This window comes from Mangifera indica, chromosome 9, assembly GCF_011075055.1.
Source record: "Mangifera indica cultivar Alphonso chromosome 9, CATAS_Mindica_2.1, whole genome shotgun sequence".
Taxonomy (NCBI): Eukaryota; Viridiplantae; Streptophyta; class Magnoliopsida; order Sapindales; family Anacardiaceae; genus Mangifera; species Mangifera indica.
In genome coordinates this window covers 17,571,984-17,584,451 of record NC_058145.1, presented here as the reverse complement: position 1 = coordinate 17,584,451, position 12,468 = coordinate 17,571,984, and the positions used below count along the sequence as shown (strand labels likewise).

General features: G+C 31.9%; 1 protein-coding gene across 2 annotated transcripts; it reads left to right on the top strand.

The window, feature by feature from the left end:
• The first annotated feature begins 3,574 nt into the window (after positions 1–3,574).
• Positions 3,575–10,775, top strand: LOC123224881 (chorismate mutase 1, chloroplastic-like). 2 transcript variants are annotated; one of them, XM_044648629.1, is made up of 7 exons: positions 3,575–3,984; positions 9,010–9,235; positions 9,341–9,427; positions 9,602–9,745; positions 10,118–10,210; positions 10,324–10,595; positions 10,676–10,775. In XM_044648629.1, the coding sequence occupies exons 1-6, from the start codon at positions 3,794–3,796 to the stop codon at positions 10,558–10,560; spliced, it is 978 nt and encodes a 325-aa protein (XP_044504564.1). In that variant the 5' UTR covers positions 3,575–3,793; the 3' UTR covers positions 10,561–10,595; positions 10,676–10,775. The 2 variants fall into 2 exon arrangements, with proteins under 2 accessions (XP_044504564.1, XP_044504563.1); XM_044648628.1 differs by having other exon boundaries at positions 10,324–10,775.
• The last annotated feature ends 1,693 nt before the right edge of the window (positions 10,776–12,468 follow it).

Below are 12,468 nucleotides of genomic sequence, written 5' to 3'. Positions count from 1 at the left end.
AATTAAAGGTGAAGTGGATTAAAACTAAATTTTTAGAAAGTTGAAGGGGTGATTGTCAAATGAAAAAATATGAAAGTTATACAAACCCTAGATTTGAAGGAAAAAAGTTATTTTTACATCTATAAAATTTAATATTAGAGAAAAAATTATTAGTTTTTAAAACTAAAATGAAAAAAAGATTTTTTTTTAAAATAAAATCTTTAAGTGATAATTTACTTTTAATAATAATATTAAAATTTAATAAGTAGGTAAATATTTAAATTTTTGATAGCCTACGGGTTGAAAATAGTGTGCACCAAACCTTGGGTGGGACAAAGTCATTTGGCGAAAAAATATATATAATAGGCCAAACGACTATTTCCCACCCAAGGTTTGATGTTTTCTCAAATACCCATCTTTTAACTATGGAAACATCAAACACCCATCTATGAGCAGTTAAAATTTTTAGGCGTTAGAGTATTTGAGAAAATTTTAACTGCTTATAGGTGAGTGTTTGATGTTTCTATAGTTAAAGGATGGGTATTTGAGAAACATCAAACCTTGGGTGAAAAATAGTCGTTTGGCCTATATAATAACCTTAAGATAGCTCATCTAGTTTCAATTGTCTAACATCCTCCATGCGCCTTTGGATCTGTGTTTCACATTTCCCACCAATGCCATTCAACTGTAATGCCGACTAAAATTTTGGATCAAATGATTATTTTTAATAGTATAAATAAAATAATAATTTTATCTTTAAAATTAATATTATATGATATATTATTGTATTAAATTTAAGTATATTAATAATTTAACTAAAATTTAAGATTTAAACCTAAAAAAAAAAAAAAAACCAATAACTCTTACCCTATCAATCTAGCGAACTAACTCAATTAAATCAAAAAATTCTCTTATCTCTAACCTTTAATGGAAACCTCAAATCATAGTTTTTGAGACTTTGTCAAATTAGTAAAAGTAGAAAAGCAATCAGCAAGTAAGGTAGCAAAAAGTGAAAAGAAAAATTTGGAATCAAATTCTCTTTCTGTTGAAGCTAGTAATTAAGATCTCCTAAATAACTCTCTTTCTTTTTGGTTGAGGGGGGAGAAGGGGGGGCCAATAAACTCTTGTAACTTCAATAGAAATTGGAAAGATTTGAATGTAAATAAATATAATATAATGGGAAAAAGTTGCTTTTTCAAAAGCCTGTCAATATGGAACAACAATGAATGGCCCTAAAACCTAAAGCATTTCAAAGAACCCAATAAAAGAGGTAGAAAAAATGCCACCAACATCATTACAATTGAAAAAGAAAACATTAAATCTCAAAGACATCTTCAATCACACAACTAGTTTTCTTGTATCATTTCTCAATTTTAATCTCTATTTTTATCTTACTAAAACTAAAAAAAATATTTCTTATCATATTTTAAAATTCGGATCGAATCGATCAATTGAAGAAAAAATTGATGCCAGACTTGGCATGAATTATCATTAAATTTGATTTAATAATTACATCAAATTAATTCAAAGTTGAATCAAGTTAATAGTTTTAAATTATAGCTCAATCGTCGATCAAACCATTATAACAATATTATAGTTATATCACATGACTTAAGCTCATTTAAAAATGTTAAGTGTATCAAACTAATGTTATATATCTAAAACCCATTTTAAAATTTTGGATATCCCAATAATGACGGGAATGATAAAGTTTTCTAGAATGGTATCATGTGCTTGTTTGGTTAAATTTCACATTCTATCTTATCAATTTTCTTTGAATACTAGCCAAACATATGTTTGTAATATATGTGTATAGATGGAGACAAATTGTTTGAGCTAGGGTACAATAATAGAAATAGCTTGATTCAGGTTAGGGTTTGGTGGGCAATGAAGAATCTCAACTATTTCAATTATATTTGTAATAAATTATGTGGGAACCCAAATTGCGATTGTGTTTTATTATTATTATGAAATATTATTTTCATCACCGATATAATCCAAATGTGTGAAGCCTAGGACTATCAATCCGGCCTAATTTAATACTTATTTTTTTGGTGTATATGGTTTTATTGATGTAATGTTACATATCTATGAATAAGCAAATGCAAAGAAAGGCTTTGGATAATGTTACTTATAAACAAGATTTGAGTGATTATTGTGTTAATTATTTAAAGTGTGATCATGTTTTGATTCAATTTAACATATATTTTACTATAATTGTGTTAGATTGACTAACATAATGAAGCATGTCACAAGTTAAAGGGTTAGCCAAACCTTTATGTAAGGGTATGTATGCATCATGCTTTATGCTTTGTTACTCGAAGGCATCTCATGAAAAATAAGACAAGTGTAAGGAGAATTTAAGGTGATATGAACATTTGACTTCTAGCCTATTATAAGTAAAATTGATTTAAAATCAAATTTGAGTTTCAATTAGTCAATTTCGATCAAAGTTTTTTTTTTATTTAAACTGATCTCTGTAAATTCAATATTATTTGCCCTGTATTCTAGTTGAATTCAGCCCTAAATCTTACCAAAATTGATCTCTTCCCAATGCCCAACACTCCTTACCTTATCCAGCCCCAGTCTTGGGCTACAAGCAGCAATGGTCCAATAACAGGTCTGTATTTCCTTGCTCAATTGCTCTCTCTCCCTACCCACACCCCCAATAAACTACATTTCTCATGGCCATTTCAGCTGCACAACCCACACTCTCTTTAGCCCAAAATACAGTCCTTTCGTTACTTTCTCAAAAACCCCAGGCCATATAGGCTATAAACTACGATAAATATATTAAAATGTATAAAACACTGGTCCATGTTTGCTGCTCTACTGTTGATTATTATTATTTTCTTGGTTTGCTTTGATTGTTTTTTAATGAATTACTAGTTTATTTTGATATGTTGAGTTGATTTCTTAGGTTTTCCATGGTTTTTGCTTGGAGGAAAGGGTTTTGTAATTTTGTGGATTGTTATTGATTTTCTTATTAATGGTTCAGATACATGCTGTTTTGATTATGGTTGGATTTGATTTGTGCAACTCAATTTCGAATTCAAGTTCATAACTTCTGATTGAATGAATTAGTTTAAACCAAGAATTAATTTTGTTTTCGTAAAAAAAAATTTGAGTTTCAAATCTAAACATTCAAGTTTGAATCAGATTTATTCAATCCACGATTAAATTATTTTTTAATCTATATTAAGAAGGTGGTGATGGTAGATAAATAGTTTAGTCAAATTAATTCTTTATTAATGAATAATAATATATTTTTTATAAGAATAAAATTATATTTAGTTGGTCAAAGTTGGTATTAATTGACAATTTCCGAAATCGGGGGTGTAACCGATAGTTTCCGAAGTAAGGGGTACAAATAGAATTGACCATACATGGTCAGACCAGGACGATTTCTAATATCTAACTAACTGTCGGAAGGAAAACCGAACATAACCATTGACATGGCAGTTCAATGAATGACAGATTTGACAGGTTCAATAATGGAGAATGTATATCAACATCATTTCAACCGAATAAGAAACATTGGAGTGAAAGTGGAGATGTGCGTCGTTGAGTGCATCTGTATATGTTGAATTTTCCTATTTTCTGTGTATATATTCAACCACCAGCCACCAGCCACCAGCCACCAACCTACTTCTCTCTGTAGCCCTTCCAAGGCTTCTGCGCCACCTGACTCTTTTTCTCTTCTTTTCTTTATTTCTTGTCTCCATTGAACTTCTTTTAACTCTTCGTTTATTCTTTCTCCTTATCTTTGCTTTCTTTGTTTCCTGTTTTACTTTCTTGTTTTTCCATTCCTACAATGGAGACCAAACTTCTTCGAGCTTCCTCTTCTTCTTCTTCTTCTGTGATTCCTTCTCTTAATGTCCCCAAACACTCCCAACCCACCTGCCTTTTTTCCCTCAAAACGAGAAAAGTTTCTGCTTCGGTTGCTTGTTCCAGTTTGCAGAAGAAACGTATTCCTCCTCTCAGGGCTTCCGCCAGCTTAAGTGGGTATGATTACAGATACCCTTTTTTGTTTTAATTGGATTGTTGTTTCGATTTGACTACAATTTGTCTTGCTTTACTAGAGTCGGTTTTGTTAATTTGGATTGATTTATTCTGTAAGTTTGTGATCTTTAAACGGACCATCCTACGGAGCTATTGGATGCATAATCTTCATTCTTTCATTCTTCCATTTTATAGATTGACTAATTGTGCAAGTCTTTTAAAATTATGATCTTTAGTATATTTTTACATGCAGTGGATGGTTCAATGCAATTATTGGATGCAAAATCTTCAATCTTGAAATTCCCTTTTGTTTATATTTGATTATCGTTTCAGTTTTGTTTGAATTTATTGTTGAAGATTAATTTGAAATTTCTAGGTACATCTCCTATGACACAAGTTCATGAATACATTTTTAGATGCATTTTATGTGACACAAATTCATGAACACATTTCTAGGTGCATTTCATGTGATACAAGTTCAATATTCATAGCACAACTTCATGTTCTTATATGATTCATACACAAGTACAAGTTTATGTTCATACACAACTTCAATGTTAGTAGTATAGGTTCAATGTTAAGCTATTTATTGTTAATGTACAAGTTTAATGTTAGGTTCATGTATTTAAGATTTTAAAAGTTATCCTTGTACTTATAAATACCCTAGTGGTTTTATATTTGAAGTATGAATAAAAAATTATATGTCTCTTCCTCTTAAATTATTCTCTCACATAAAGTTTCGTCCTTATAAAATTACCTCTTCTCTCTAATAAAATGGTATCAGAGTCTAGTTCTTTTGAGAGATGACAAATAACAATGAAGTCTACTCATTTCAATTTCTCATCTCACAAAAGAAAATTATGGAACTTGGTGTCTACGTATAAAAGTTGTACTTGACTCACAAGATGTATGAGACATTGTTCAGAAAGGTTATGTACAACCTGAAAATGAAACCGATTTACCACAGAATGAGAAGGATGCTTTGGCAAAGATAAAGAATAAGGATCAACAAGCTCTCACCCTCATCCATCAATGTTTGGATGATTCAATATTCGTGAAGGTGGTCGATGTAACTACCTTAAAGGAAGCATGCGAGATTTTGCAAAGTTCATTTCAAGGAGTTAACAAAGTGAAAAGAGTGTGACTCCAATCATTACGAGGTGATTTTGAAGCTTTGCATATGAAGGATTCCGAGTTAATTTCAGATTATTGTTAAGGGTAAAGGTCATCGTCAGTCAAATAAAAAGGTATGAAGATCAAATTGAAGATGTTTGTGTAGTAGAAAAGATTCTTTGTTCTTTGACTCCAAAGTTTGATTGTGTGGTTTGTGTTATTAAGGAGTCCAAAGATTTAGACTTCTTGTCACCTGAACAATTAAAAGGCTCTTTACAAGCCTATGAAGATAGGATTAAAAAGAGGGAAGATGATCCATTAGAGTAAGCTCTAAAAGTAAAAGTTTTTTTGAAAGATGATAATGGCGAGACTAACCAAAAAGGATGAGGATGTGGTCGAGGAGGACAAGATAGAGGTGATTATAACAACTTCACTAATAATGAAAGAAGCAATCAATTGCATAGAGGTCAAGGAAGAGCAAGAGGAAAAGGGAGAGGTAACAATTCTTGACCAAATGAAAAGAGGTATGATAAGTCTAAAGTTAAATGTTACAACTGTCATAATTTTGGTCATTATTCTTGGGAATGTTATTTTGCAATGACTCATGTTAAGGAACAAGTGAATGTTATTGATGACAATCAAGAAGTTGAGGAGCTCGTTTTGTTGCTAACACTCAAAGATGACAAGGGAAAAGAAGAAAATTCGTAGTTATTAGATAATGGAGCAAACAATCACATGTGTGGGGACAAAGAACAATTTGTGATGCTTGATGATAAAGTGCAAGGCAATGTTTCCTTTGGAGATTCTTCACGAATTCAGATTTGTAGAAAAGGTACTATTTTAATTTCCTGAAGATATGAAAGTCAAATGCTTATTACTGACGTATACTATATCCCTAAATTAAAAACCAATATTTTGAGTTTGGGACAACTTATTGAAAAGTGGTATGAAATTCACATGAAAGATTGTTGTCTTTGGCTCAAAGATCAAAATGATAAATTGATTGCTAAGGTGTTTATGTCCAAAAATAGAATGTTTATGTTGAATCTCTATACAATAAAAACAAAAAGCTTGAAGGTAGATTTGAGAGATGAAGCATGGCATTGACATATGAAATTGAAGAAATTTTTAAGTATGATGAAAATAATTTCTTTTGTCTTCTTATAGATAATGAACCATTAAAGTATAAGGAAGTGGTGAAAAACAATAGGGGGAGGCAAGCTATGGAGGAAGAAATCAAAACGATTGAGAAAAATAACACTTGGGAATTGTCAACACTCCCTGAGGGTCATAAAGCTATTGGAGTCAAATGGGTTTATAAAGCAAAGAAGAATGTAAAAGGAGATGTGGAAAGATATAAAACAAGACTTGTTGCTAAGGAATATAAGCAAAAGTATGTTGTAGACTATGAAGAAGTTTTTGCACCTGTTGCTTGTATGGAGACGATTGGATTGTTAATTTCTTTGGCAGCTCAAGTGAAGTGGAAAACCTGTCAACTTGATGATAAGTCAACTTTTTTAAATGGCTATCTTGAAGAGGAGGTCTATATTGAGCAACCAATGGTTTTCTAGTTAAAGGCCATGAAGATAAAGTTTTGAAATTGAGGAGAACATTGTATGGTTTAAAGCAAACATCGAGGGCTTGGAATACTTGCATTAACAAGTACTTCCAAGACAATGGATTTGTTCGTTGCCCTAATGAGTACTCTTTATGTTAAATCATATAAGAATGAAGATTTTTTTTACTTGTTTGCCTTTATGTGGATGATCTTATCTTCACCAGTAATAATCCAAGATTATTTGAAGAATTTAAGAAAACTATGTCACAAGAGTTTGAGATGATAGATATAGGACTTATGTCATACTATTTGGGTTTGAAGGTGAAGCAAACACAAGATGAAATTTTTATTTCATAAGAAAGCTATGCAAGATAAATATTGAAGAAATTCAACATGCTTGACTACAATCCTGTTAATACACCATGGAATGTGAAATAAAATTGTCAAAGTTTGATGAAGGATCTAAGGAAGATCGCATTGTATTCAAAAGTTTTGTGGGAAGTTTGAGATATATGACATGTACAAGGCCAGATATTCTCTTTGCAGTTGAAGTGTTAAGTCGTTTCATGGAAGCTCCTACTTTTACCCACATGAAAGCTGCTAAAAAAATACTTGATTATCTTAAAGGAATAATTGATCATAGGTTGTTCTATTCTTTGACAATTGATTTCAAGCTTATTGGATTTTGTAATAGTGATTTTGCAGGAGAGGTTGATGATAGAAAAAACACTACTGGTTTTGTATTTTTCATGGGTGATTATGCTATTACATGGAGTTCGAAGAAGCAATCCATTGTTACTCTTTCAACTTGTGAATTTGAATATGTGGCTGCAACATCTTGCACTTGTCATGCTATTTGACTTAGGAGTTTATTAAGGGAACTCTACTTCCCACAAAAGAAAGCAATTGAAATTTGCATTGGCAACAAGTCTGCACAAGCATTAGCTAAGAACCTAGTTTTCCATGATCGTAGCAAACATATTGACACAAGGTATCATTTTATAAGAGAATGTACTGAAAAAAAGGAAGCGAAACTTAAGTATGTAAAGACACATGATCAAGTTGCAGACATTTTTACAAAACCACTCAAGTTTGAAGATTTTCTTCAATTACGAGCATATCTTAGAGTAAAGAAGAAAATTTCCAATTAAGGAGTGTTGAAGATTAATTTGAAGATTTCTAAGTGCATCTCATATGACACAAGTTCATAAACACATTTCTAGATACATCTCATATGACACCACTTTAAGTTTAATGTTCATAGCACAAATTCATGTTCATACATAATTCATACACAAATTCAATGTTAGTAGTATAGATTCAATGTTAAGTTATTTATGGTTAATGTACAAATTCAATATTAGATTTATGTATTTAGGATTTTAAAAACCATTTTTTTTCCTATAAATACCCTACTGATTTTGTATTTGGAGTATAAATAAAAATTTACAAGTCTCTTCTTCTCAAATAATTTTCTCACGCAAAATCTCTCTCTTATAAAATTATCTCTCCTCCCTAACATTTATCTTGCTATTCAACAACTGGTTTTGTTAATTTGAATTTATCAATCTTGTATTTGTTTTATATGCAATAGATGGTTCAGTGCAATTTTTAGATGCATAATCTTCAATATTGATAGCATGAAGCACAGATGAATACATCAGTTCTAAAAATATGTCATAATTTATTTTCTTTATAATTTATTATTATTGTTATTTTTTGTGTGTCCAGAGGCATGTTTAGTTCTCTATGAATTTTCAGGAGTGTTTCCTGTCTTTTGCTTTGTTTTCACCAAGTGTTTGGATGTGAGAACCCACGTGAATGTTTACGTGTCTTTGAGTACTTGCATCTTTAAAGCGTGAATTTCTGTGTCAGGTTAAATGCTGCATTGTGTTAATATATCCGTTCCACCCGATTAGCGTAATATTTTGAGTACATTGCCTTTGAAGAAAGGGAATACCTAACAAAGAATGCATTTTAAAAATTGTTATGTCTTGTCACCATCCGTATGTCTGGATGCGAGAACACGTGAAATTTTTATGTATATCAGTTAAGTATCAGTTTCTTTGTTAGTTTATTTACTGCATTGTGTTAGTATAACTGTTCTTCCATTGTGTCTAATGTGTAGAGTGCATTGCCTTCGAGAAAAGGGAACACCTAACAAAGCATATTTTTTTTCACATTGTAAAGAATCACAGTATGGTAATGCTTACATACATAAGAATCCGCATAATTATGCACTTCAATTTTTTCCCGTGTGAGGAATCTAAAATCATCGAATGGAATCGGATGCCAAAAGCATTGCATCTTTTGAATTGCAGTAACTATGGTATAAATCTGGCTTTCTTCCTGTGTAGGTCATCAGGGAGAAAGAAAAGGGTTGATGAGAGTGACTATTTGACCCTAGATGGCATAAGAAGTTTTCTAATTCGACAGGAGGATAGCATAATTTTTAGTCTTTTAGAGAGAGCTCAATATTGTTATAATGCAGACACATATGATCCTAATCTTTTCAACATGGATGGTTTCACAGGCTCTTTGGTGCAGTATCTTCTTATAGAAACTGAAAAGCTTCATGCCAAGGTTGTTGAACTTTTTTTTTTCTTCACTTGTCGTGAGTGAAAAGTTCACTGAAAAACAATGAAAATTTATTTCATTAGAGTTCTGAACAATTTAATTACTTGTCAGTTGGGCAGATACCAAAGCCCAGATGAACATCCTTTCTTTCCAGACGAACTGCCTGCCCCGGTTTTGCCGCCTTTGCAATACCCTAAGGTACGATGCAATATATACTGGTAATAACATTTTAGTGCTTGTGTCCGTCTTGCCAATGTGAGCCTTCTCACTTGGTCATTCTCTGTCTCTGCATTTTCGGATGCTAATTATAATTTTTGCTAAGTTTAACCTCCGGTCTGGGTTTAACCTCTTCGGTTTTTACTCTATCAACAGGTACTACATCCCATAGCTGATTCAATCAATTTAAATGGGCAAGTGTGGGACATGTACTTTGTAAATATTGTCCCTAGGTTAGTGCAAGAAGGAGATGATGGCAATTGTGGGTCAACTGCTGTTTGTGATACAATGTGCTTGCAGGTAGGCCTTTAATCGAATTTATTTACATTTGAAGTGATTTTCATCAGTTTGATTTTCTTCAAAATCAAATGTTCTTAACTTTGTTTTTCTGCCTTTGTGTTTCCATCTGTTTTTACACCACAATCATCTCTAACTTTGAGTGCCACACCTTTCATGAATTACTCAAAAGTCCTGCCTTTCTTCCAGTTAATTGCATTTCTTCCTTCTTTCTGTATGGGCTTCGAGGCGAAGTGTTATTTGCATCAAGCATCTGTGATCTGCTGTGTTATCATGCACATGCATATCAGTTTCATATTCTAAAACCAATGATCCTTTTTTGGCAAGTTCTCTTTTTCATGAATGCAGAGTATTTACATTCCTTTGAAAATGCAGGCATTGTCAAAGAGAATTCATTATGGTAAATTTGTCGCCGAGGCCAAATTTTCAGCGGATCCAGAAGCTTACAGAGCTGCCATAAGAGCACAGGTATATTACTTTCCTGTACTCATTGCAATGACAACACTTTTGGTAAGTTTCTTGATTTTCCCTGGATCATGGTTCTCTGCGCGCTAATATTTCCTTTTGTGTGAATTTTGTAGGACCGAGATAAACTGATGAGTATGCTGACATACCCAAAAGTTGAAGAGGCAATCAAACGGAGAGTGGAAATGAAAGCCAGAGCTTATGCACAAGAAGTCACCAGAGATGATGAAGCAGATGGAGTAGAGCCGGTGTTTAGAATAACGCCAAGCTTGGTTGCGAATCTCTACGGTAATTGGATCATGCCCTTAACAAAGGAAGTCCAAGTAGAGTACTTACTAAGAAGGTTGGGCTAAATAGCCATGGAGTCTTCAACTTTTCTAAGATACAGGTAACAGAATCTGCAAATGCTTTTTGGTGTGACGGTTTTACTGATTCCTGCACTGTGTAAATTGAATATGCATTTAACAGGAAGCTGAGAGGCACTTTACAATGTAGAATACTACATTCTTTGATAAATCTTCCCATAGATGATGTTGATTTTATGAAATAAGTGCTTTACTTTTTCTGTGCTGGAGTTGAGCAATGACTTTGTTTGCATTTTGGGAGTTTGAAGGAGAATTACACAATGAGCTTAGAAGAAATATGTAAAACATCGAGATGTAAACCAACTAAATCAATGTGAAAGTTGTTTACTCATGAAGGTCCCAGTGAAAATGGAAAACAAAACTCCATTTTTAAAGTTAATATGTCAAATCCTGAGTTCAATTAGGAGTGGTTTGAACTGAATGGAACTCAAACAAAGATCAGTTTAAACTAAGTTAAAATCTAAAATTGTTAGTTCGATATTAAGTTTTTTATAATTACAATAAACCTTGGAAATTGTTATAGTAAAAATAAAAATAATTGCAAAAAGTTAAAATAAGGAGTATGAGTATACGATTGGTTTAATTAATTGTTTTTTTTTGGTAATTCAAAATTAATTAATTATATAATAGTATATTTCATTCATATTAAATGTCTTGTTAATTAAATATTATCGAGTTGTTATTTTTCATCCGAGCTTTGACGAAACGGTTGTTTCCCACTTGTAAGGATAAAACTATAATTTTCAGTTTGTTAAATATGTTGATTTTTTTTTTATAAAATTGATAAAAAAGCAAAAATTTTTATTGTTTTTACTAAAACTAAATAATAGTTTGCTCTCCAAAATGATCTGATGTTTCAAATACTAGAGAATAACGCTACAAACAAAACAATGTCGAAAACTCACTAAAATAGTGTTGAAAGCTAAATGATAGTTTTATAAACCTTCCAAAAGACATCAAAAATAGAAGAATAGCATCAAAACACTAGAGAAGGACAGATTTGTGCGATTTCATTTGGACGGTGAGTGGTTTTCATGCCGAGAAACCACGGGTAAGAGAGAAAGCTTACTAGTGATGAGGTTGATGACGTGTCAAAATGAATCCTAACATATTAACCGAAAAAATGGAGGTTTTGTTTTCCAATTTCTCTTGGATGTTCATGAGTAAATAACTTTCACATAGGTTTAGTTGGTTTACATTAATGTTTTACATATTTCTTCTGAGCTCTGTGTAATTCTCCTTCAAACTCCCAAAGGCAAACAAGCCATTGCTCAACTCCAGCACAGAAAAAAGTAAAGCACTTATTTCATAAAATCAACATCATCTGTGGGAAGATTTATCATCAGTTTATCTCGGTCCTGCAAAATTCACACGAAAGGAAATATTAGTGGGTGGAGAATCACAATTCAGGGAAAATCAAGAATATTGCCAGAAGTGTTGTCTTCGCAACGCGTGCAAGAAAGTACTATACCTGTGCACTGATGGCAGCTTTGTACGTTTCTGGATCTGCTGTAACCTCGGCGACAAATTTACCGTAATGAATTCTCTTTGACAGCGCCTGCATGTCCAAAGGAGTATAAATGCTCTGCACCAAAATAGCGCACAAACTCATAATGGCGTGCGTTTTCAAGTTGTAGAAATGTTTCTGTTTTCAAAACTCTTATAAACTTATACGAAATATTTTGAATCATTTCAAAATTTTTAAAAAATTTTGATATATATTTATTTTAAAAGAAAAATTATAAAATCGATTAAACACATATTTTTTTATTTTCAAATTTAAAATATTTTTAAATCATATATTAAATTCATCTTTTTTTACTATTCGATGTGTTACTTATTTCTTTTCTAACATGTTATATAGATTGATGTGTATTATTATTTTTTAAATATCTA